The sequence below is a fragment of the Oncorhynchus kisutch genome, linkage group LG24, assembly GCF_002021735.2.
Source record: "Oncorhynchus kisutch isolate 150728-3 linkage group LG24, Okis_V2, whole genome shotgun sequence".
NCBI classification, from domain to species: Eukaryota; Metazoa; Chordata; class Actinopteri; order Salmoniformes; family Salmonidae; genus Oncorhynchus; species Oncorhynchus kisutch.
Genome location: NC_034197.2, coordinates 23,754,183 through 23,779,774, shown reverse-complemented (window position 1 = coordinate 23,779,774; position 25,592 = coordinate 23,754,183). Strand labels below are relative to the sequence as shown.

Genomic DNA, 25,592 nt, shown 5'->3' with positions numbered 1-25,592 from the left:
TTCCAGTATTAGACATTTATTACACAGAAATACAGAGGCACATGAGGGGTTTGAATGGAGGGGTTGGAGTGGAGGCTTAGAAGTTGCTGTTTCAAATCCTGTAGGATAGTTTTGGTAGGTAGGAACGTTTGTGTTTCCTGGAAGGGAGATAAAAGTGCATATTAGGATATACATAATATAAAAAGTACATGAATTATAAAGTTGTGGCAAATATAGTGATTAATGTGTAGGGAGAGTGTCAGAACTGAGCATAACTGTAAAATAATGGACCCAAAGTGGGAATGAAGAGGATCGTAAATTGGTGGGAACAAATCCCTCTCTGGACGACCAACCAACGACATTGAGCCCAATGTTCAATGAAAAAGCATTGCATTGTATTTGCAGAGTCTGAACTATTTACAGTTTATTCTAGGTTTGATAGTCTGGACTTTAATACTGAGAAGGAAGAGCTGCTGAGTGAACTCATCATTAGCACAAGATGAAAATAGATTTTGTAACATTAAAAGGGGCTATAAGAAGTTACTACAATTTTTTTTTTACTTAGAATTGTTAAAATTTTTGTATCTATTTATTTAACAATTTAATTACGTTTTTTGCCGATGTTTACTGACACGGTCATATTCAACTGGTGTTGTGCATTTGTAAATTCATCAGTTATATGACACTCTCAGAGAAGAATGCTCTGAAATCAGAGTAGATAGACAAACGCACCCTAAATATTTAGATTTGTAGCTAACTTTAAAATCATTCACTGTGGGGATTGAACTTGATCATAATAAACTAATTGTGTTAATTTACATAGCTTTCTAGGGCAGCCTACCAGTGCTTTTGGCTGAGTTCTGAGTTCCAGGCGGCCTGGAACTAATAGGCAAATATCCACACTTGTAAACCATTTATAATTGTATATATATAATATATAGTATATAGTATACAGTATATATATATAAAATCCCACTTCTGACACCAGTGTAATGAAACAGGCAGGGAGCAGGTCTCGAACCCTCGACGTTCTAGCCCGAAGTCCAGCCTGCTATTGGCTCTGCGCTTATAAACCCAGGGTCATTACACTACATTGCTTCTTTCTTTGGTGTGCTAAGTGTAGATATTGGACGATCTTTTTCCTGTTACGTTTTGTGGTCGGCCACCCAATTAAAATCATGGGAATAGTCATGGTTGTCCAGCAAACTGATGTTATGTTAGTAGCTACTAATGTAGAAACTGTGATACAGATTTGGTTTTAGCTTTATTGCCCACGACACTCCACAATGACACAAGCGGAGAGAGAGCAAGAAAACGGCAAAGAGAAAGAAAAGGAAAAGGAGCGAGAGAAGGAGAAAGAGAAAGAAAAGGAACAGCGTGGTATCAAAAGACCAATCGCACCACCGGTTATCCCAGAGCCTCTCCAAGAAGTAAGTTGCAAAGCAGCGTTAAAAGGGCCAAGGATTGATACGAGATTCAAATACGAACATATTAAATAATTATATGGGAATAATGTTTAGTTTGTACAAAGACTGCTATCTATGGCAGCTACACATGGGCTAATGTTAGCTAGCTAGCAGCTTGCCGACTCAACGATTTACGAAGGCGCTACTAGCTGGCGGACTGAAACTCCGACGTCACATTTTTTAAAATAAAAAAACTGAACTCAGAACCCAAAGCCCACAATTACACACTACAATGTCAAGGTTACTCTGTCTTGTAGTCCCCGTACTGTTTGCTTCCTTGTTTATGAATACATATTGTGACCTTACATCTCCCTTCACAGCAAATTCAGAGCAACTTTATCGTTGTGTTACACCCTGGATCGAAAACATTGAGAATTGGTAGAGCAACCGACACGCTTCCTGCGACTGTCCCGCACGTCATAGCCCGCAGACATAAACAAACGTGCCAGCCCCGATATGAGGATGGATGGCTGGTGAGAGAAGGCCTGAATGTGAGTCAAAAATGACCAACATATATGGGGTCAATTTCACGCCATATGTATTGAATTTAAAATAGAATAAATAGTGAACATGAAAAATAATGTGGAGAATGTTAACATATTGTAGCGACCCGCACAGACAGCTGTGTGTTTTGTGTTAGGCTATTAGTTGGTTGTGTTGTACTTACCAGTACCCAGTGTTCGCAGGGTCCGACATGCCAATCAACCTGCTATCTGTCAATCACGGGAATGCCTGGAATGTTCTGATGCAGGGCATCCTGGTGGTTGGCAGAGTTACGTGGAGGGGGGTTGGGCAGGGGGATGGAGCATTGGAAGTTAAGACCAGGTTTAGCTATTGTTCTTCCTCTTATGTCTGTTCTTCACAAGAGAAGGTCACGGTTGGTTTGTAGGGCATCTTTCATTTATTTGGCGTGGGCTACGGCCAAACAGTAGCCTGTGTAAAGTTGGGTCAATAAACCGTCAATAAACCGTCAATTCGTTTACTCAGCCTCTGTCTGGACAATTGTTCCTTTATGATCTAGTTTGGTCATCACAATATTTTCAAGGACAGGTGAAATGGATGTTGAAATCAAAATCAAACAATTGAAAGCAAAATGTATAGAATTGTAAACAAAATACATCAAAACCTAAAAACGTAATCATTTTAAAGCGAGAGCAAAACTGACAATTATTAAAGGAAAATATTTGTAAACGAATGCAAAAATAGTTTTCGGTTCAACTTTCCCAGCAACCAATCCTATTGAATACATTTTGCCTACGCTCTTGCCTGCATGTACTACCTTTTGGTTACGCTACTCGTATCTTTGCTTTTGATGTCTGTTGCTTTGCTGTCCCTGCCAGTCTTTTCGATTGCGAGTTTTGGCATTATTTTTCCGTGAAGGGCGGGGTATAGAGGGAGGAGTAGACAATGAGTTTCCATTGGTCCGCTAGATTTGGAGTGACGGTTCATCTTAACCCAATCAATAATTTGATGTGTCACTGGCTCTGACCCTTCTAACTACTTAGGTAAACGTATGGATTAACTGTTGCATAACGTTCAGCGCAGGTGTTGATAACTGGTTCGCCATGTTCAGAACATGCGGGCACGCGTCTTTCTTTTCCCCAATGCAGTTCAGCCAAAATCACAACCCGTTATTCAGAGAGGCGTTCTTCAAGGCTTTGAGCGCTCTCCAAGTCCGGAAGTGAATATCACGTAGCGCGAAATTTCAGTCACTGATTAATAACGTTTGCCCTTGTATTACAACATTGAAAAATATAATAACAATGTCCCTAAAGCTCAAAGACAGATTCAATGGCTGTAGCATAGCGTATTCGACTGAATGATTAGCTAATAAATAGCGAAATTATGAATAATAAGCATCTGCTTTTACCTGATAATAGACTACTAATGTTAATATAACAACTTCATATACCGACCTAGTAACGTTAAGTCGCCTAGGTAAACTTTGTTGACCTTCAATTGAGGTAATTCAGCAGAGTTCTGAGACACTTTTACAAGTCATTGTAACTCTGAAAATATATGAATTGGCAAATGTTACCAAACATGATGATAATAATAGGCCTGCTTTACTGTATGAAGCTAATTGTTAAATTACACTTTCCATCTCTGCGCTGATCTCCTGTGAGTGAGACAACGCTAGCTAGCCAATGGGAGCATAGTAGAACGCCCCTCTGAATAACGGGGCGTGTTTTTGGCTTAATAGCGTTGGGAAAAAGAGCTGCTGCGGGCACGGGGGAAGATTTGGCGCGTAGTGTTGACGTCAGACCGTCTACTTAGACAGTTTTTTAAATTATTATTATTATTTATTTTTTCTTCTTTCTATTGCCAATCTTAGGTGCCAAGATGGCGGCTTGAACAGACGCTTTTTTACCGAGCTCCGTACCAAACTTCAGAAAGATTGTGAAAAAACAACAACTTTACAGTCATTACTATTTTTATTTGTTCAAGATATAAAGACCTTTCCTGTTACTGGAATGATAATTGGATCATTTATTTCGGCATGTCCATGCAAAGTCGTGACAAAAAAAAGAAAGGAAGAAGTTAGCCGTTCTATTGCTAATCAACAAGAGAGAAACGTGCTTATAGACAACTACGCTTGGCCTATGGAAAATATCATGCTGTTGAAGATGACGAATTCCCCTCTTTAAATCAAATCTAATTTATTTATATAGCCCTTCGTACATCAGCTGATATCTCAAAGTGCTGTACAGAAACCCAGCCTAACTCCGTGCAAACCTCCACCCTCCAAAAAACCCAACATGAACTCTGACATCGTGTCTACCCTCTCCTTACTCATCAACTCCAGGTGTGACGCCATTGAGAAAATGGTAGGCGCGAACACCATGGTTATCGAAGGCTTGACAAAGACTGTGGAGTTTGCATGTGGTGAAATCAAGGATGTGAAAACGAGAGTGGCAAAAGTTGAAAAAAATGTGGAAAGGGTGGAAAAGAATAACAATGTCTACCATAGACGTCTCACTGATCTGGAACAATACACAAGAAAATGGAACCTGAGACTCTACGGCTTGCCAGAGGTGGAGAATGAAGATGTGCGAGGAGAGGCTATCCGTATCTGCCAAGAAGTTTTGCCTGCAGAGAAGAACAAAGTTGGTGATACCATCGACGTTGTGGATCGCCTCGTCAAGAAGCAACAGCAAAACGATTCAAGACCTAGGGGTATCATCATCCTATTCACTACCAGATTCTACAGGGATGCTGTCTGGAAAGCTGCTAGGAAGAAGGCCTTCCTTCAGAGCCATGGTATGTGTTTCGCCGAGCATCTCAGCCCGGAAGACATAGAAAGAAGGGACAAGTTGTGGCCAACGACCAAGATTGCACGAAATGAGGGGAAGGCTGCCTACTTCGTTGGAGGACGAGGCTTCATCAACGGTTCAGAAATCCATATTCCTCCCTAAAATCTCACCAGAAGGAACAGGTTGATGGTTTCAGCCATGGTATTCTCATTTACCTTATGTTGTTTACCTAACAAGCATCAGGTGACTATTTTTCAGGAATACTCAGGTATTTCAATGTATTAGTTTGTTCTTGTATGACCAGAAGACCTATTTTGTTTACAAACTTACGAAGAAGATTGAAAGTTGTATTTATTTTTAATGTATACCGTAACTAAGATACTGTTTTAAAGGGCATACAGGTCTGCTCTGACTTTACACGGTTATTGTTCTATTTAGTTATTAATACTTATTTCCAAAAAAAGGTCTTAAGAACGTTTATATGTCAAACATTCTTTATTCAATTATTTTATGATCTGTTTTCATATGTACTTAAAATAGTAGGTACCCTTTTATTTAAATTATTATTTGTTGTTTTCTCAGAATAGTTCCTGATTACACTAAAGAGGGTTTTTAGTCTCTCTTACTACAATAACCCTTGGTTTGGTCTTGAACATAATTTCTGGTGTTGAAATTCAACCCAGTTAGGCTGGGTTTCAATTATTTTTTCAAGAGTCTCACTTAATTTTGGCTGATGCCAACTTCTGGAGGGTCACAAAGGGGCAACGATATTTTGGCTTTCCCATGGATCTGAACGCTCCGCCGGTGTTACTACAATGAAAAATACCTTTGGTGGTAATATTCTACACTCGGAATGTGACCCCTTTGGTCACTTTATTTGTCTTGTGATCAGTTACAATGACATTACGCTCATTACTGTAAACTTCTACGGGTACAACACCAAACATGAGAATGATGAGTTGCTTGAATCTATAGAGAAACATATACTTCATTGGTTATCTAAATTTCCCAATTCGTTATTATTGATAGGAGGGGACTTTAACATTACAATAGATAATTCAACTGATGGATGGCCCCCAGGTAGGCCAACCAATCAGAATTTGGGTTTAATACTTTTTATGGAAAAGTTTGATCTTACTGATATATGGAGAGAGAGGTTTCCGGCCGAAAGATCATTCACTTGGAGTAACAAAACAGGCTCCAGACAATCCAGAATAGAATTTTGGCTTATATACAAATGTATTTATAGTGAGTGTGTTACTACAAATATTTGTACTACTCCCCTCACAGACCATAGGGCTATTTTACATTGATATCAAAATATTTACCCCTGATACGAACCTTGGTAGAGCATCCTACTGGAAGCTAAATAGCTCATTGTTAAATAATGATATAGTTAAATAATGATATAGTTAAATTTGAGGTTAAAGATCTGTTCTCACACTTTTGGGAAAGGGCTTGTGAAGACAAATCTTATTGCAAGAACTGGGAGCTCTTTAAATTTGAGGTGTCCAAATACCTTAGAAAATATGGTAGTAATCTTGCTAAGACCAGAAGAGCTGAGGAGGAAAAGTTGATCATTAAGATAACTTCCCTTTCTCAGAGGTCCCCAGCTGACCTCTTGGGGGAGTCTCCTCCAGATGGAACTAATTGAGTTACAAAATAAACGGAATAATATACACTGCTCAAAAAAATAAAGGGAACACTAAAATAATCCATGAGGGATCTCCTCCCAGACCTGGACTAAAGCATCCGCCAACTCCTGGACAGTCTGTGGTGCAATGTGGCGTTGGTGGATGGAGCGAGACATGATGTCCCAGATGTGCTCAATTGGATTCAGGTCTGGGGAACGGGCGGGCCAGTCCATAGCATCAATGCCTTCCTCTTGCAGGAACTGCTGACACACATGAGGTCTAGCATTGTCTTGCATTAGGAGGAACCCAGGGCCAACCGCACCAGCATATGGTCTCACAAGGGGTCTGAGGCTCTCATCTCGGTACCTAATGGCAGTCATGCTACCTCTGGCGAGCACATGGAGGACTGTGCGGCCCCCCCCCCCAAAGAAATGCCACCCCACACCATGACTGACCCACCGCCAAACCGGTCATGCTGGAGGATGTTGCAGGCAGCAGAACGTTCTCCACGGCGTCTCCAGACTCTGTCACGTCTGTCACGTGCTCAGTGTGAACCTGCTTTCATCTGTGAAGAGCACAGGGCGCCAGTGGCGAATTTGCCAATCTTGGTGTTCTCTGAGAAATTTGTGGACTGCTGGAGGTAATTTTGCAGGGCTCTGGCAGTGCTCCTCCTGCTCCTCCTTGCACAAAGGCGGAGGTAGCGGTCCTGCTACTGGGTTGTTGCCCTCCTACGGCCTCCTCCACGTCTTCTGATGTACTGGCCTGTCTCCTGGTAGCGCCTCCATGCTCTGGACACTACACTGACAGACACAGCAAACCTTCTTGCCACAGCTCGCATTGATGTGCCATCCTGGATGAGCTGCACTACCTGAGCCACTTGTGTGGGTTGTAGACTCCGTCTCATGCTACCACTAGAGTGAAAGCACCGCCAGCATTCAAAAGTGACCAAAACATCAGCCAGGAAGCATAGGAATTGAGAAGTTGTCTGTGGTCACCACCCGCAGAACCACTCCTTTATTGGGGGTGTCTTGCTAATTGCATATAATTTCCACCTGTTGTCTATTCCATTTGCACAACAGCATGTGAAATGTATTGTCAATCAGTGTTGCTTCCTAAGTGGACAGTTTGATTTCACAGAAGTGTGATTAACTTGGAGTTACATTGTGTTGTTTAAGTGTTCCCTTTATTTTTTTGAGCAGTGTATATAAATTAAAAGCAGAAGGAGCCTTTATTAGATCTAGGAAAAAATGGAGTGAGGAGGGAGAACAGAATTCATCCTATTTCTTTAGACTTGAGAAATTTCACTCTAAAAATAACACTATCCATAAGTTAAACATTGATGGTGTTATTACAGATGACCAAAAAGTAATCGCTAAAATACTGAAGCAATTTTTACAGAAAATGGCATAGTTCTACGTACTGTCAGGAATCCACAGATATGTTTTTTTTAAACTCCGTGAATAATGTTCACTCTATCAGTGATATAGAATCTAAACAGTGTGATGAACCCATCAAAGTTGAAGAGATTATCGAGTCTATCAAACATCTAAAGAACAATAAATCACCAGGTGTTGATGGAATTACATCAGAATTTTACAAATGATTTAAAGTAGCTCCCTTCCTATTTGAAGTCTTTTTAGAGAGTATTAAAAACAATGTTCTCCCTCCTACAATGAGTCAGGGGTTAATAACACTGATACCTAAGCCTAAAAAAGAAGTGCTGCTCATCGATAACTGGCGTCCAATTTGTCTTCTTAAATAATGACTATAAGATATTAGCCTTACTACTTGCAAAAAGAATTAAAGAAGTCCTGGATGCAATCATTGATGAAACACAGTCTGGCTTCATGAGGAACAGCCATATTTCTAACAATGCCAGACTAGTATTAGACATACTTGACTACTCAGACCTAATAACTGAGGATAGCTTCATATTATTTTTAGATTTTTATAAAGCATTTGACACAGTAGAGCATCAGTTTCTCTTCCACTCCCTTGAGAGACTTGGCTTTGGGGATTCTTTCTGTAAGGCTATTAAGACTCTCTATGCAAATGGTAACAGCTCTATCAAACTGAAACAAGTCACCTCACATAGATTTGAGTTAGGACAACCTTGCCTAATTCCTCTCTCTCTCCGTACCTGTTTTTATTAATCACCCAACTTCTTGCAAATTCTTTAAATAATAGTCCTGTACAAGGTATTTCCATAGCTGGTAAAGAAATTATTATAAGCCAGCTGGCTGACGATACTACACTTTTTCTGAAAGACGCTAACCAAATTCCCATATCGATCAATGTGATACAATCCTTTTCCAAAGCGTCTGGTCTATATCTTAACATTAAGAAATGTGAACTCATGGCTGTCAAAGATTGTGTGACACCTTCATATTATGGTATTCCAGTAAAAGAAGAACTTCCATATTTAGGCAGAACCATTAAAGGATCAGAAGTCTAGAGGCTTACTAAATTTGAACCCTCTTATTAAAAAACCCCAGAAGAAACTAAATCAATGGCTACAGAGGGACTTATCTTTAAAAGGTAGAGTCCTAATAACCAAGGCTGAAGGTATCTCTAGACTAACATATGGTGCTCTATCTTTATATCTTGACAGTAAAATAAGCAAGGAGATAGACCAGATGCTTTTCAACTTTCTTTGGAGAAACCGTACCCATTACATTAGGAAAACTGTTGTAATGAACACTTATGAGAATGGTGGACTGAATTTTCTGGACTTTACTACTTTAAATAATACTTTTAAGATCAAGATCAAACAATTCATAAGAAGACTCACTTCTATCTGGAATTGTATTCCTCATCATGTCTTCTCTACTTTTGGTGGCCTTAACTTCATGTTGTTTTGCAATTATAATATTGACAAAGTTCCAGTGAAACTTTCTTGCTTTTCATCGGCAGGTTTTCTTGTCATGGTTCTTAATTTTTTAACACAATTTTTCTCCACACAGATATTATATATGGAATAATCGGGATATATTGTATAAAAATACCTCTCTGTTTTTAGAATATTGGTTCCGAAATAATATCCTATTGGTGAGCCAACTGGTAAATGCAGAGGGTCTTTTACTCAGTTATAAAGAATTCTTATCACTTTACAAGGTCCGTGTAACACCTAAAGATTTTGCAATTGTTTTAGACGCCATTCCCTCAGGTGTTGCTCTGTTATTCAGGAACGTGTCAAGACCTGACCCTCAGAGCCTACCTTCTATTGACCCTGTTGACTCATCAGTAGGAAAGATTTGTTTCTCTTTTGGTCCATTCAACAACAGAGCGATACGATCCTTGTTTCAGCAGGATGTTGTATCTATACCTTATGTCATGCCTTATTGGAATGGATTTATTGATAATATCTGTTGGAGAAAAGTTTGGATGTTGCCACACACATACCTACTTGTTAACAAAATTAAGGAAGTTTCCTTTAAAATTATTCATAAATATTGTCCTGCCAACCACTAAATGAAGAAGTTTAAGGAAAACATCAACTCAAATTGCTCCTTTTGTAATGACCACCCAGAAAAAGTGTTGCATCTTTTTTGGCATTGTATGCATGTAAGAAAACTGTGGCAAGACATCAGTAGGTTTATAATTGAACACATTTATGAAGATTTCACACTATTGTGGAGAGATGTACTGTTTGGGTTCTTTACATACAATAGAAATAAGCTGAAACATTTTTATGTAATTAATTTCATTATTCTTTTGGACAAATTTCATATACACAAATGTAAATTTACGAACAGAAAACCACATTTCCGTACCCTACAAAAATAAATTGAACTGTATTTTAAGACGGTTAAATGCTCTACTAACAAAAAAGCTGTTAGAATTGTAAGTATATGCATGTCCCTTAAGGTCCTTGTGTAATTGTAATGTGATATTGTACCCCCTAGCTCGATTGTCCATTGTTTGTAATCTATGTATGCTTGTGTTCCCTCATGTGCTTTATGTATTGATTTGTTGTTAATGAAAAAAATTAAAATATTTTTTGCCTATTGCCTACCGTACTTATCATATTCATTGATTGGATTAAGACAAACCGTCACTCCAAAACTAGCGGACCAATGGAGACTCATTGTCTACTCCTCCCTCTATACCCCACCCTTCACGGAAAAATTATGCCAAAACTCGCAATCGAAAAGACTGGCAGGGACAGCAAAGCAACAGACATCGAAAGCAAAGATACAAGTAGCGTAACGAAAAGGTAGTACATGCAGGCAAGAGCGTAGGCACAATGGTTTTCAAATATATAAAAAAAATCTATTTGTCATAGTTTTGCTCTCGCTTTTAAATGATTTGCTTACAAGTTTTGGGGTTTTGCTTTTGATGTCTTATTTTTTGTTTACAATTCTATACATTTTGCTTTCAAATGTTTGGTTTTTGATTTCAACATCATTATCTCACCCGTCCTCAAAAATATGTTTACATTCTCAACTTTATTTTTCATGTTCACAATTTATTTGATTTTTAATTCAATACATATGGTGTGAAATGGACCCCCTACCAACACACACATATACACACTGTCACCCTTATAATCCTATAATGTGTACTCTCTCTCAACAAAGAAACCAGAGAGTAATGAACAGAGGCAGAATGGTCTCAAAATGGTTGACCAGGCGATCTGGTCAAAGAAGATGTCCAATGGCGTGCGGAGGACGCCAGTGTCTGCTGAACAGGTGTGTGTAGTTGTATGTGCTGGGCTCTACGTATCTTTACCTATGTAGCCGGTGTGTATGTGTGCTCTGCAGCACAATCAGGTGACCACATGTCTCTGATTGTGCGGGACAGTCCCAGATTTTGTTCTACAAACAATAATTTCCTGCATTTTATCAACAAATTCAAACACCACTAATTTACAAAAAATATGTAGATTTGTTCCGTATTTCAGTCTGACATTACAACCTGTCTCTTATAGTCACTGCGCTGTTTCTGCGTCACCAAATTTGGCTCATGGCAAAAAGTAGGATAAGTGTGCTTCAATTAGCTTGTTCGGTGTAGTGCTTCCAGAACGTTGCTCCGACACTTTTCACAATGGTTCTCGTTTAGTAAAGTTAGACCAAAGCTAAATCAATTGCCTTGGAATTTCACATACAAATTATTTAGTGTTCTACACAACCCCAAAAAATAGCATAGTGTAACATTGTTACACCAAAACACCACCGTAGTCATTTATTTTTAGGATGGTTAGCAGAATATTCACATTGTTTTTCTTATGCGGCCAAAACTCAACAGTGCGCGGCACTAGGCTGAAATTGCTTGGATTGGAAACAAATACAGGAAGGTGGAGTAGTTTAACACTATATGCTCTAATTGACAAAAAAAAAAGTAATGGTAGAAGCTCAATGCATATTCCCATTAAACTGACTGAGATCAAATGTTTGGCATGCAGATGCAGGTTGAATGTTTCACAGGTAAAACCTGAAGAATTATCATCATTCACGATTGACTGTAGTGATGGCCTATTTTGAAAGTATGTATGCCTAACTGGGTATTAAAAATATAACATTTTTTTGAGACAATATGTGTGGGCAAAAATTGTAATTGGAGGATGTATATTCTGTAATGATATTCAATAAGCAACATATGTCGGTACAAACTTTGATCATTTATGACATTTTGTATTCATGTAGGCTATACTGTCCTGCCAAAATCATCCTGTTGTCTCGCAGCTCGTGAACGACGGTTTGATAGTCTGTTTGGGTGTGTTGTCTTGCAGGCCAGGTCTTATAACAGACTGATTCGACCAGCAGGTCTGGACACTAGCTCCAGGATGAAGTGGACCACCACAGCACACCATCCAGAGCACCTGGTGGGAGAGGAGGTGAGGGAGTACAGCACATCTGGACACAATACATGCATGTTAAAGAGCAGGTTACTTTCAGAAATAGTTTTTAGTATATAAGTCCTTTGTCGATTTTTGTCAATCATTGATTTCTCCCTCCTCTCTCGCTTTGTTTTCTCTCCCCTCTGTCCTAATGGCAGGCATTGTATGTAAACCCCACTGACTGTTACAACGTGCACTGGCCCATCAGCAGGGGGCAGCTCAACGTGCACGGCGGTGCAGGGGGTTCTCTGACTGCTGTCCTGGCCGATCTGGAGGCCATCTGGAGCCACGTCATCCAGAAACAACTGGAAATCCCCCTAAAAGACCTCAAGGTACAGGACAGACAATTGGCTCACTTCACACTACAGTGCCTGAATATTACCAGTCAAAAGTTTGGACACACCTACTCATTGAAGGGCATTGTAGAATAATAGTGACGACATCACAACTATGAAATAACACATATGGAATCATGTAGTAACACCATAAACGTGTTACACAAATCAAAATATATGTTTTATATTTGAGATTCTTCAAAGTAGCCACCCTTTGCCTTGCTGACAGCTTTGCACACTCTTGGCATTCTCTCAACCAGCTTCACCTGGAATGATATTCCAACAGTCTTAAAGGAGTTCCCATATATGCTGAGCACTTGTTGGCTACTTTTCCCTCACTCTGTGGTCCAACTCATCCCAAACCATCTCAATTGGGTTGAGGTCGGGTGATTGTGGAGGCCAGGTCATCTGGCTTACCCTATCACTCTCCTTCATGATCAAATAGCCCTTACACAGCCCGAGGTGTGTTGGGTAATTTTCCTGTTGTAAAATAAATGATTGTGCCACTAAGCGCAAACCAGATTGGATGGCGTATCGCTGCAGAATGCTGTGGTAGCCATGCTGGTTAAGTGTGCCATGAATTCTAAATAAATCACTGACAGTGTCACCAGCAAAGCACCATCACACCTCCTCCATGCTTCACGTTGGGAACCACAAATGCAGAGATCATCCGTTCACCTACTCTGCGTCTCACAAAGACACGCGCCGGTCGGAACCAAAAATCTCAAATTTGGTTTCATCAGACCAAAAGACAGATTTCCACCAGTCTGATGTCCATTGCTCGTGTTTCTGGCCCAAGCAAGTCTCTTCTTATTATTGGTGTCCTTTAGTTGTGGTTTCTTTGCCATAATTTGACCAGGAAGGCCTGATTCACGCAGTGTACTCTGAACAGTTCATGTTGAGATGCCTGTTACTTGAACTCTGTGAAGCATTTATTTGGGCTGCAATCTGAGACTGGTAACTCTAATGAACTTATCCTCTGCAGCAGAGGTAACTCTGGGTCTTCCTTTCCTATGGCGGCCCTCATTTTTAATAAAAAAAAAAAACTTTATTTAACCAGGAAGGGCTGATCATCCTGGCCAAGATAGGCAGCACTAAGTCATTACACAATTTCAGACAGACAACAAGAAAAACTACAGGTAATCTAGTAAAATACCATATCATTCACAAGAGTATAACAAAATCATAAAACAGCAAATTAACAACAATCGGCCTCAAAATCCTTCAATAATTATTTAAAAATACCAAGCGGGACAAGTTCTTCCAGTTTAAAAGTATTTTGTAAGGTGTTCCAAGCCGTTGGCGCAGAGTACATAAAAGCCCTTTTACCAAATTCAGTTCGGACATTTGTAACAGTTAGCAGGATAAAGTCCTGCGAATGAAGAGAGTACCCACCACATTTCTGAACAATAAAAATGCCCTAATGGTAGTAACCCCAAAATGGCTTTGTAAATAAAAGTGTACCAGAGTGAGCCTACGATTGACTAGAGAATGCCAGCCAACCCTGGTATATAAAGTGCAGTGGTGCGTAAGGATTTTGCAGTTTAAAATAAATCTCAACGCTCCATGGTAAAGGCTGTCAATTGATCTCAAACTCTGAGCGGAAGCATTCATATATAACATATGGCCATAGTTTAGTATAGGCATAAATGTAGCTGATACTAGCCTCCTTCTGGCTTCAAAAGAAAAATGCCTTATTCCTCAAATAAAATCCCAGCTTCAGTTAATTTTTTTTGTAAGTTGTTGAATATGCAATTTAAAAGAAGCCTTCGTCAATTAAAATTCCAAGATGATAAAATTCTAATCTCATTGCATGAGCAGGTAGTAATAGGTGAAAGGTTCAGAGGTCTATTTCTTGCTTTAGAAAACTCCATTAGTTTTGTTAGTATTGAGGATAAGCTTCAATTGAACAGTATAAAAAGCAGTTTGCAACTTCTGGAAATCTTTTGTGAAAGACAAAGCACAACAAATTACAGTATCATCAGCATAATGGAGAAGTTGCGCATTTTGCAATTTTTTTTCTAAATTATTTATATTAATACCAAGTATAGAGCCCTGGGGCACACCATTACAGACAGACAGTTTAACAGACATGAGCCCATCAAATTGAGTGCACTGAGTTCTATCATACAGATAGATGGCAAACCATGCAACTGCATGCGCCGAAAGACCGACGCCTGACAATCTCTGCCTCGGTATAGCATGATCAACTGTATCAAAAGCCTTAGAGAGAGCAATAAAAAGTGAAACACAGTGCTGTTTTTTGTCAAAGGCTTCAGTGATATCATTTAAAACCTTCATGGCTGCTTTAATTGTGCTATGCTTCTCCCTGAAGCCCGATTGGTACATTGATGAAATAGTTAGTATATAAAAACTCTTTTAGCTGTTCACTAACAAGAGTTTCATGTATTTTCACCAGGGGTGACCGCTTTGAGATTGACCTATAATTATTTAAGAGTTGATCTTCTCCTTTTAAAAGTGGTAGGACAAATGCTGATTTCTAGATCTTTGGAATTTCATTACATTCCAGAGTTAAATTGAACAGATATGTAAGTGGTTCAGCTATGCAATCACCTGCCAGTTAAAAAAAAATCAGTGATCAAGAAGATCAGGACCTGCAAGCTTTCTCTGATCTATGGATTTCAGGGCTTTTATGTACCACCTGCACTGAAAATGGCAAAAAGCAAAAAGTTTTACCAACTCTCACTGGTTCATCCACACGGGGTTGTACAAAGACCGAGGATACTGAATCAAACAGCCTACCAGATGATACAAAGTGCTCATTGAAACAATTCAGCATTTCAGTTTTGTCAAATACAGCAACAGAGTCCTTCAATACACATGACGGTAATTAATTAACATTACTGTTACCAGACAGACTTAATAGCCTTCTAAAACTTTCTAGGGTCATACAGGTTATCAGTGGTAAGAGACATAAAATATTCAGACTTGGTCTTCCTGAGAAGAAAATAACACTTGTTTTGTAGCTGCCTAAAAATAAGCCAATCAGCATCAGAACATGATTTTCTTGTTTGGTTCCTATTTGGGAAAAACATCATGAAAGAATTTCCATGCAGTTTCCACAGGAATAAGCTCAATCTTACTCCAGTCAAAATAAATCAAATCATGAAAGAAAGCCTGCTCATTAAACTCTTCAAATAAATGTCTCTTACAAATAAAGCGTGGGGTTGTCTTAGGAACTTTAGTATTTCTAACAGCAGGGGGGTCTATAACAGCCAATCACAGTTATAGAGAGACCCTTTGAAACCTCAAGATTCAAAGCAAGAAATTCCAACTGTTTACAAATTTTCACACTTTGCCACAGTTACAAGGATTTTAGTCTTCACGTATAGCCACACCCCCACCTTTCTTAACTTGATCAGTGCGATACACATTGTAACCATTTCTACAAATATCCTTATCATGAGAGCCAGTTTCATCATAGCGCTTGATGGTTTTTGCGGCTGCGCAGGAAGAAACTTTCAAAGTTATTGACATTTTCCGGATTGACTGACCTTCATGTCTTAAAGTAATGATGGAATGTTGTTTCTCTTTGCTTATTTGTGCTGTTCTTGCCATAAATAGGGCTATCTTCTGTATAACACCCCGACCTTGTCACAACAAAACTGATTGGCTAAAATGCATTAAGAATGAAAGAAATTCCACAAATTAACTTTTAACAAGGCACACCTGTTAATTAAAATCATTCCAGGTGACTACCTCATGAAGCTGGTTGAGAGAAAGCCAAAAGTGTGCAAAGCTGTCATCAAGGCAAAGGGTTGCTACTTTGAAGAATCTCAAATATAAATATATTTTGATTTGGTTACTACATGATTCCATATGTTGTATTTCATAGATTTGATGTCTTCACTATTATTCTACAATGTAGAAAATAGTAAAAATTAAGAAAAACCCTTGAATGGGTAGGTGTGTCCAAACTTTTGACTGGTACTGTATATATATTTTTTTACCTGACTAAACCTAACAAATCATAACATGTAGCAGAGACAATGTTGTTGTCAGTTTTATTTTGTACTCTGATCTAATCTTTTGTTTGTTGGGTTGGCAGTATTACAGATGTATCCTTTTAGTCCCTGACATCTATAACAGGCATCACATCAAGGAACTGGTCAACATGCTGCTGCTCAACATGGGCTTTTCAGGTACAATACACACTAAATGGCTACACGGACTACCTGAGTTGACCCTTGTATTATTCATGTTTTTTTGTTGTTGCACTGTCTATGCACACTTACAGGGCCCTTCACACATACACTCACTTCATCATTTGCTCACACACATAATATGCACATTTATACTGACTTTACACACACCCACTCATACAATCATCATATACACTGCTGTTTATCATATCCTGATGCCTAGTCACCTTTCCCTTATACATATTTACTTTTGCACTTTGTTTTACCCACGTACTCATATCCGTAAGTTGACATTTAATAGTCGGATCGGATGATACTCGTGATCTGAAAAAAATGAAGTGTTAAGTAGATGTTGGCAATTACCTCCCTGCACGTTCTCACTGCAAAAAAAGCTGTAGATTAGGAGCAGCGGGCAGAGAGGTGTGTCTGTGTACTCAACTTGCAACAGGCAGCCACGTTTGCTGTTACTCAGTCAGAATGCGCATCAGTGTTTCATTTTTTCTCTCCATACCCTTGCCTGCTTGTTAGATATTGTGCACATTGATAGCTTTATAGCAAATGTCCTTGCAATGTGATTTATCATAGTAGTAGCCATGCAGCAGCAATCTGAATGATCAGACCAAAAACATGCAAGGAAAATTGATCTGGTGAAATGATGAACCGAGTGGATGGAGAAATACAGCTCTTCACTCTTATCCAACCAGAGCAGCAGGATCAAAGTACAGCCCGCCCTTCTCTTTAAAGACAGCCAGTGGAGTTATTTAGACCATGTAGAACCTCTCACGTTACTGACTGACATGAGAAAGATGCGTGCTGTCACCAGAAAATATACATTTTTCTTCATCACGTATCATTACAAAAAATACTAGGACCGTAATTTTATCCAGAAATTTGCCCAGATCTGTTAGGATACTCGTTTTGTCTGGCTACTCGGCACACCCCTAGTAAATATGGTACTGGAACTGATCCTGTATATATAGCTTGTTTGCTTGCTTTTTTTGTAATTGTTATTTCTATTTCTTGTGTTTTTGTTCTACATTGTTATGTTTAGTATAACATTGTTATTGATTACTGCGTTGTTGGGTTTAGAGCTGGCCAGAAATGCATTTAGCTGTACTTGTGTATGTGACTTTGAAACTTGATTGTCGCTCCCTGGTCTGCAGCGATCGTAGTCCACCAGGAGTCTGTGTGTGCTACCTTCGGCAGTGGCCTGAGCAGTGCCTGTGTGGTGGACGTGGGCGACCAGAAGACCAGTCTGTGTTGTGTGGAGGACGGGGTGTCTCACCGCAACTCCAGGTGGGTATATTGCATCATGCATCTCATATGTATATACTGTATTCTATACTATCTTAGTCCAATGCCGCTCTGATATATATGTATATATATTCTTAATACATTCCTTACTTTGATTTACGTGTATTTTGCTTATATGTTGTGAAACTGTTAGATATTACTGCACTGTCGGAGCTGGAAGCACAAGCATTTCGCTACACCCGCAATAACATCTGCTAAACACGTGTATGTGACCAATAAAATTGAATTAATTGCAGTCCCTCTTTGCCATGCAAATGAACTGAATCCCCCAAAAAACATTTCCACCGCATTTCAGCCCTGCCACAAAAGGACCAGCTGACATCATGTCAGTGATTCTCTCGTTAGCACAGGTGTGAGTGTTGAGGAGGACAAGGCTGGAGATCTCTCTGTCATGCTGATTGAGTTCAAATAACAGACTAGAAGCTTCAAAAGGAGGGTGGTGCTTGGAATCATTGTTCTTCCTCTGTCAACCATGGTTACCTGCAAGGAAACACGTGCCGTCATCATTGCTTTGCACAAAAAGGGCTTCACCAGGCAAGGATATTGCTGCCAGTAAGATTGCACCTAAATCAACCATTTTATCAGATCATCAAGAACTTCAAGGAGAGCGGTTCAATTGTTGTGAAGAAGGCTTCAGGACACCCAAGAAAGTCCAGCAAGGTCCAGGACCGACTCCTAAAGTTGATTCAGCTGCGGGATCGGGGCACCACCAGTACAGAGCTTGCTCAGGAATGGCAGCAGGCAGGTGTGAGTGCATCTGCACACACAGTGAGGTGAAGACTTTTGGAGGATGGCCTGGTGTCAAGAAGGGCAGCAAAGAAGCCACTTCTCTCCAGGCAAAACATCAGGGCCAGACTGATATTCTGCAAAAGGTACAGGGATTGGACTGCTGAGGACTGGGGTAAAGTCATTTTTTCTGATGAATCCCCTTTCTGATTGTTTGAGGCATCTGGAAAAAAGCTTGTCCGGAGAAGACAAGGTGAGCGCTATACCATCAGTCCTGTGTCATGCCAACAGGAAAAAGCATCCTGAGACCATTCATGTGTGGGGTTGCTTTTCAGCCAAGGGAGTGGGCTCACTCACAATTTTGCCTAAGAACACAGCCATGAATAAAGAATGGTACCAACACATTCTCCGAGAGCAACTTCTCCCAACCATCCATCCAGGAACAGTTTGGTGACGAACAATGCCTTTTCCAGCATGATGGAGCACCTTGGCAAAAGTGATAACTAAGTGGCTCTGGGAACAAAACATTGATATTTTGGGTCCATGGCCAGGAAACTCCCCAGACCTTAATCCCATTGAGAACTTGTGGTCAATCCTCAAGAGGCGGATGGACAAACAAAAACCCACAAATTCTGACAAACTCCAAGCATTGATTATTCAAGAATGGGCTGCCATCAGTCAGGATGTGGACCAGAAGTTAATTGACAGCATGTCAGGGCGGATTGCAGAGCTCTTGAAAAAGGGGTCAACACTGCAAATATTGACTCTTTGCATCAACTTCATGTTATTGTCTATAAAAGCCTTTTGTTACTTATGAAATGTTTGTAATTATTACTTCAGTATTCCATAGTAACATCTGACAAAAATATCTAAAGACACTGAGGCAGCAGACTTTGTGAAAATGTATATTTGTGTCATTCTCAAAACTTTTGGCCACGACTGTACATGTCTGTCCTCCTGCAGGCTGTGTCTGGCATACGGAGGCGCTGATGTCACCCGCTGTTTCTTCTGGCTCCTGCAGAGGGCAGGCTTCCCCTACAGGGAGTGTCAGCTCTCCAACAGGTTGGACTGCATCCTGCTGCAGCAGCTCAAAGAGACCTTCTGCCACCTTGACCAGGTACTTAAACATAAAATTCACAAGGCATCAATCGGAAGAAAACAGCCTGAAATAGGGAGGAGCTTCTTTAACTTGTCCATTTTAAGAAACAGTTATTTTCACAAAATTTCTATCAACATGTTAAATGTGCAACCAGAGGTTAAAAAATACCACCTCCACACACAGAGACGTGTACAAAGCTCTCCCTCGCCCTCCATTTGGCAAATCTGACCATAACTCTATCCTCCTGATTCCTGCTTACAAGAAAAAATTAAAGCAGGAAGCACCAGTGAATCAGTCTATAAAAAAGTGGTCAGATGAAGCAGATGATAAACTACAGGACTGTTTTGCTATCACAGACTGGAACATGTTCCGGGATTCTTCCAATGGCATTGAGGAATACACCATATCAGTCCCTGGCTTTATCAATAAGTGCATCGAGGACATCGTCCCCACAGTGACTGTACTTACATACCCCAACCAGAAGCCATGGATTACAGGCAACATTCGCACTGAGCTAAAGGGTAGAGCTGCCACTTTCAAGGAGTGGGACTCTAACCCGGAAGCGTATAAGTTTATGCCCTCCGACGAACTATCAAACAGGCAAAGTGTCAATACAGGACTGAGATTGAGTCGTACTACACTGGCTCTGATGCTCGTCGGATGTGGCAGTGCTTGCAAACTATTACAGACTACAAAGGGAAGCACAGCCGAGAGCTGCCCAGTGACACAAGCCTACCAGACGAGCTAAATAACTTCTAAGCTCGCTTCGAGGCAAGTAGCACTGAAACATGCATGAGACCATCAGCTGTTCCGGACAACTGTGTGATCACGCTCTCCACAGCCGATGTGAGTAAGACCTTTAAACAGGTCAACATTCACAAGGCTGCTGGGCCAGACGGATTACCAGGATGTCTACTCCGAGCATGCACTGACCAACTGGCAAGTATCTTCACTGACATTTTCAACCTGTCCCTGTCTGAGTCTGTAATACCAAAATGTTTCAAGCATACCACCATTGTCCAAGAACAGTAAGGTAACTTGCCTAAATGACTACCGACCCGTAGTACTCAAGTCTGTAGCCAAGAAATGCTTTGAAAGGCTGGTCATGGCTCACATCAACACCATTATCCCAGAAACCCTAGACCCACTCCAGTTTGCATACCGCATACTGCACCAACAGATCCACAGATGATGCAATCTCTATTGCACTCCACACTGCCTTTTCCCACCTGGACAAAAGGAACACCTATGTGTGAATGCTATTCATTGACTAAAGCTCAGCGTTCAACACCATATAGTGCCCCCAAAGCTCATCACTAAGCTAAGGACCCTGGGACTAAACAGCTCCCTCTGCAACTGGATCCCAGACTTCCTGACCCCCCCCCCCCCCCCCCAGGTAGTAAGGGTAGGTAACAACACATCCGCCATGCTGACCCTCAACACGGGGGCCCCTCGTGTTGAGGGTGTGAATTTGGTGTGAATTTGACCCCTTTTTCTCCCCAATTTCGTGGTATCCAATTGTTGTAGTAGCTACTATCTTGTCTCATCTCTACAACTCCCGTACGGGCTCGGGAGAGACGAAGGTTGAAAGTCATGCGTCCTCCTCCCAACCAAGCCGCACGGCTTCTTAACACAGCGCCATCCAACCCGGAAGTCAACCACACCATTGTGTCGGAGGAAACACCTCGGTTAGCCAATTGTGCGTCGCCCCACGGACCACCCGGTTGCGGCCGGTTACGACAGAGCCTGGGCGTGAACCCAGAGTCTCTGGTGGCGCGGCTGGCGCTGCAGTACAGCGCCTTTAACCACTGGGAGGCCCTTAGTAGTGGAGCAGGTTGAGCGTTTCAAGTTCCTTGGTGTCCATATCACGAACAAACTAACATGGTCCAAGCACACCAAGACAGTCGTGAAGAGGGAACAACAAAACCTATTCCCCCTCATTAGACTGAAAATATTTGGCATGGGTCCTCAGATCCCCAAAAGGTTCTACAGCTGCACCATCGAAAGCATCCTGACGAGTTGCATCACTGCCTGGTATGGCAACTGCTCGGCCTCTGACCGCAAGGCACTACAAAGGGTAGTGCGTACGGCCCAGTACACCGGGGCCAAGCTTCCTGCCATCTAGGACTTCTATACCAGGCGGTGTCAGAGGAAAGGCCCTAAATATCATCGGACTCCAGCCACCCTAGTCAAAGACTGTTCTCTCTGCTACCGCACGGCAAGGGGTACCAGAGCGCCAAGTTTAGGTCCAAAAGGCTTCTAAACAGCTTCTACCCCCAAGCCATAAGACTCCCAAACAGCTAATCAAATGGCTACCCGGACTATTTGCCCCCCCTGCTACTACTCTCTGTTTATTTTCTAAAACTTAAACAAACCTACCTGCATGTACATATTATCTCAATTACCTTGACATCGGTGCCACTGCACAATGACACATTGACTCTGTACTAGTGCACCCTGTATATAGCCGCGCTATTGTTATTTTACTGCTGCTCTTTAATTACTTGTTTTTCTTATCGCTTATTTTTTAGGTATTTTTTTTAACTGCATCTTTGGTTAAGGGCTTGTACTTAAGCATTTCACTGTAAGGTCTACACCTGTTGTATTCGGCACATGTGACATTCAAATTTGATTTAGTTTCTTCTATGTTGTGCTCTAATAACTAAGTCCCTGGTGCACTTTTCAATGTAAGGACTCTCCAACCCTGGTCTTGAAGTGCGAACTGTATGGTTATGGCTTTTATTTCATTACATCACAACATGGCCGTTTCAAATGGCCAACTAATGAATCATGGTCTTCCGTCTGGGCTATAAGGCCGTAGCTGAAATAAGGTGCGTTACTGAAGAACGGGGCGTAGGAATAAAAGGGGATACCCCTTTTCTACATGCTCAGCTCTTTCCCCTTTTTCTCCAGGACATCTCTGGGCTTCAAGACCACGAGTTCCGCACCCGTTTCCCAGAGTCCCCTGCACTTCTTTACCAGGTTCGACTTGGGGATGAGAAACTGCAGGTATGTATACACACCCAGTCAGGGAAGGGCTGTCAGTGGTAAAGCGGATGATTGTGGTTTTGAAGCCCAATTTTGATATTGAAGATGACTATAATAAATATGACATAATAAATGCTGTCACAATGTGTCGTTTGTGTACCTCAGGCTCCTATGGCCCTGTTCTACCCCACCACGTTTGGAATAGTGGGCCAGAAGATGACCTCCTTGCAGCACAGATCTCAGGGTGACCCAGAGGACCCACATGATGAACACTACCTACTGGGAACCCAGAGCAAGCAGGACCAGGTAGTCTAGGAACACCTGACTCGATCCTATTAGAACTATCTGATTGGCTGATACTTCCTCTCTCTGTTTCCACCTCTCCCTTCCTCCTCTCTCCATCTCATCCTCCCTCTCCCATTATTATGCTCAGTCCTCTAAAGCCTCAGCGGAGCGTAAATCCCTTCCCAAGCCGCCTGGGTTCGAGGGGGAGTTGAGCAGCCAGGGTGGGGACCCCTCAGAACGTGGAGGTGGGGCCCATGGGCAGGATGTGGAGCTGGGACACTCCCAGAACGACTGCCTGATGGGGGGAGCAGAGATGGAGGAGCCTCCCTCAGCACTCCTCTCCAGGAAGACTGCCATGACCCAGTTTGAGGGCAAAGCGCTAGGCTTGGACAAAGCCATCCTACACAGCATCGATTGCTGTGGTAAGCAAAATACCCTGCTTCAAAACTCTGTCCTATAATACAGTATCTTGTTTTATTCTACCATAAACACGAGGTAACATACACAAAATAATAAACATAAGATATAGATAAAACATAATTGGACATGATATTCATTATTCTGTTATGAAGTGAGGGTAAATTGCGAATTCTAAGCAGTGGTTTCCAATGTTGGATGTTTTGATAGGGGAATGTTAGGTTTTGTGTGTATTTTGTTTGTGCCCAGCATCTGACGAGACCAAGAGGAAGATGTACAGCTCCATCCTGGTGGTGGGGGGAGGCCTGCTGTTTCATAGGGCCCAGGAGTTCCTGCAGCACCGCATCCTCAACAAGATGCCCCCTTCCTTCCGCAGGGTGGTGGAGAGCGTGGAGGTCATCACACGACCCAAGGTACACTGGCTTCTACGTACACTGGCTTTACAGTGGACTAACATGGTCTTGAGGCATGCAGAAGACCAGGTGTTTATATCTAGTCTAACACAGTGGGTATAAAATGCAATCTTGCAGGAGTTTGTGTATCGCTCCAAGCAGAGGTGTTTTAATGGCTGTGTTTTCCAGGATATGGACCCTCGCCTGATCTCGTGGAAGGGGGGAGCGGTGCTGGCCTGCCTGGACACCACCCAGGAGATGTGGATCCACCAGAGGGAGTGGCAGCGTTTTGGTGTGCGCATGCTGAGGGAGAGGGCTGCGTTTGTCTGGTGAACCACCTCAGACTACATCCCACTGGAACAAGGGAGCACAGAGGGAGAAGCCCATTAATTTAGACAGTAAAACACTGGCACAGGTACTACTCACAGAGAAAGACTGTCGGACACACAATATAAGGCAAATACTTAACCTGGGCACTGTCCCTCGTAGGCTTCAAACATCTCTCTCTTAGTACCTTATATTGTGTAGTGTAACGTGTACTGCATGTCTTTCTGACAGTTTAACTGGTGCCTGTGTGGTAGATTGTTTAAATAGCTGTTTTGTTCACAGTTTCTTTCTTCTGGCATTATGGATGTTAAATTTGATTAAAAACATACTTATTTCTTGAAGGACTTACTGTTTTGACATTTCTTATAGACCTTATGTAGGTTGGAAGAAATTAGATTTGAGGCATATTATGAACGTGGCCGCCCGGGTGCTAGCTGTGCCACCAGAGACCCTGGGTTCGAGCCCAGGCTCTGTCGCAGCCAGCCGCGACCGGGCAGTCCGTGGGGTGACGCACATTTGGCCTAGCGTCGTCCGGGTTAGTGAGGGTTTGGCCGGTAGGGATATCCTTGTCTCATCGCGCACTAGTGACTCCTGTGGCGGGCCAGGCGCAGTGCACGCTGACCAGGTCGCCAGGTGTACGGTGTTTCCTCCATTGGTGCGGCTGGCTTCCGGGTTGGATGCGCGCTGTTTTAAGAAGCATTGCGGCTTGGTTGGGTTGTGTATCGGAGAACGCATAGGTTGAAAGTTATGTCTCTCCCGAGCCCGTACGGGAGTTGTAGCGATGAGACAAGACAGTAACTACTAACAATTGGATACCACGAAATCGGGGAGAAAAAGGGGGTAAAATAACAAAACAAAAAATGTTATGAACGTGTACCTATTCTACTTCACAATTACCTAAGACCTTAAGTGTTATTACATACAACCGGGAAGAAATATTGTCTATCAGAGAGACGTCAACTTACCAGCACAACCAGCACTACGACCAGGATTACGACTTTCCCAAAGCAGATCCTTTGTCTGCACCTCCCAGGGCATTTGAACTGATTCCAGAGTCCAACCCAAAACAACGCCGCCGGAGATCAGGGCAAGAGTTGCTTTCCAAAGAGATATCTGGGATTGTAACATACTATGTCTCAAGGAAACATGGCTAGCTGGGAACATGCTGTCGGAGTCCATACAGGTAACGGGATTTTCAGTGCATTGCGCCAACAGGAATAAACATCTCTTGTATGAAGAAGGGCGGGGGTGTTATGTTTCATGATTAACGACTCATGGTGTAATTGTAGCAACATACAGGAATTCAAGTCCTTTTGTTCACCTTCCTCACAATCAAATGCCGACCGTATTACCTCCCAAGAGAACTCGTCTCGG

The 25,592-nt window shown here is 41.7% G+C and overlaps 1 protein-coding gene and 1 long non-coding RNA gene across 3 annotated transcripts; one reads left to right on the top strand and one right to left on the bottom strand.

Annotated features, from left to right (window-relative positions):
• On the bottom strand, nt 1–2,851 carry LOC109869308 (uncharacterized). The gene is made up of 3 exons (XR_002252013.2): nt 2,725–2,851; nt 2,113–2,378; nt 1–137 (listed from the first exon to the last, which is right to left on the bottom strand). It is a non-coding gene; the product is annotated as an uncharacterized LOC109869308 (long non-coding RNA).
• On the top strand, nt 1,134–24,562 carry actr8 (actin related protein 8). 2 transcript variants are annotated; one of them, XM_020459375.2, is made up of 13 exons: nt 1,134–1,409; nt 1,766–1,936; nt 10,914–11,024; nt 12,065–12,169; nt 12,331–12,504; nt 16,577–16,670; nt 17,834–17,966; nt 19,674–19,827; nt 22,723–22,818; nt 22,963–23,106; nt 23,231–23,504; nt 23,749–23,912; nt 24,081–24,562. In XM_020459375.2, the coding sequence occupies exons 1-13, from the start codon at nt 1,266–1,268 to the stop codon at nt 24,222–24,224; spliced, it is 1,908 nt and encodes a 635-aa protein (XP_020314964.1). In that variant the 5' UTR covers nt 1,134–1,265; the 3' UTR covers nt 24,225–24,562. The 2 variants fall into 2 exon arrangements, with proteins under 2 accessions (XP_020314964.1, XP_020314965.1); XM_020459376.2 differs by having other exon boundaries at nt 1,137–1,409; nt 22,963–23,103.
• Nucleotides 24,563–25,592: the final 1,030 nt, after the last annotated feature.

Excerpts from the sequence above, each read along its gene's own strand:
- actr8 (XM_020459375.2), top strand. The coding sequence starts at position 1,266 with ATGACACAAGCGGAGAGAGAGCAAGAAAACGGCAAAGAGAAAGAAAAG. Across the intron at positions 12,170-12,330 it reads AGCACCTGGTGGGAGAGGAG|GCATTGTATGTAAACCCCAC; the intron begins GTGAGGGAGTAC and ends TCCTAATGGCAG. Across the intron at positions 22,819-22,962 it reads TTGGGGATGAGAAACTGCAG|GCTCCTATGGCCCTGTTCTA; the intron begins GTATGTATACAC and ends TGTGTACCTCAG.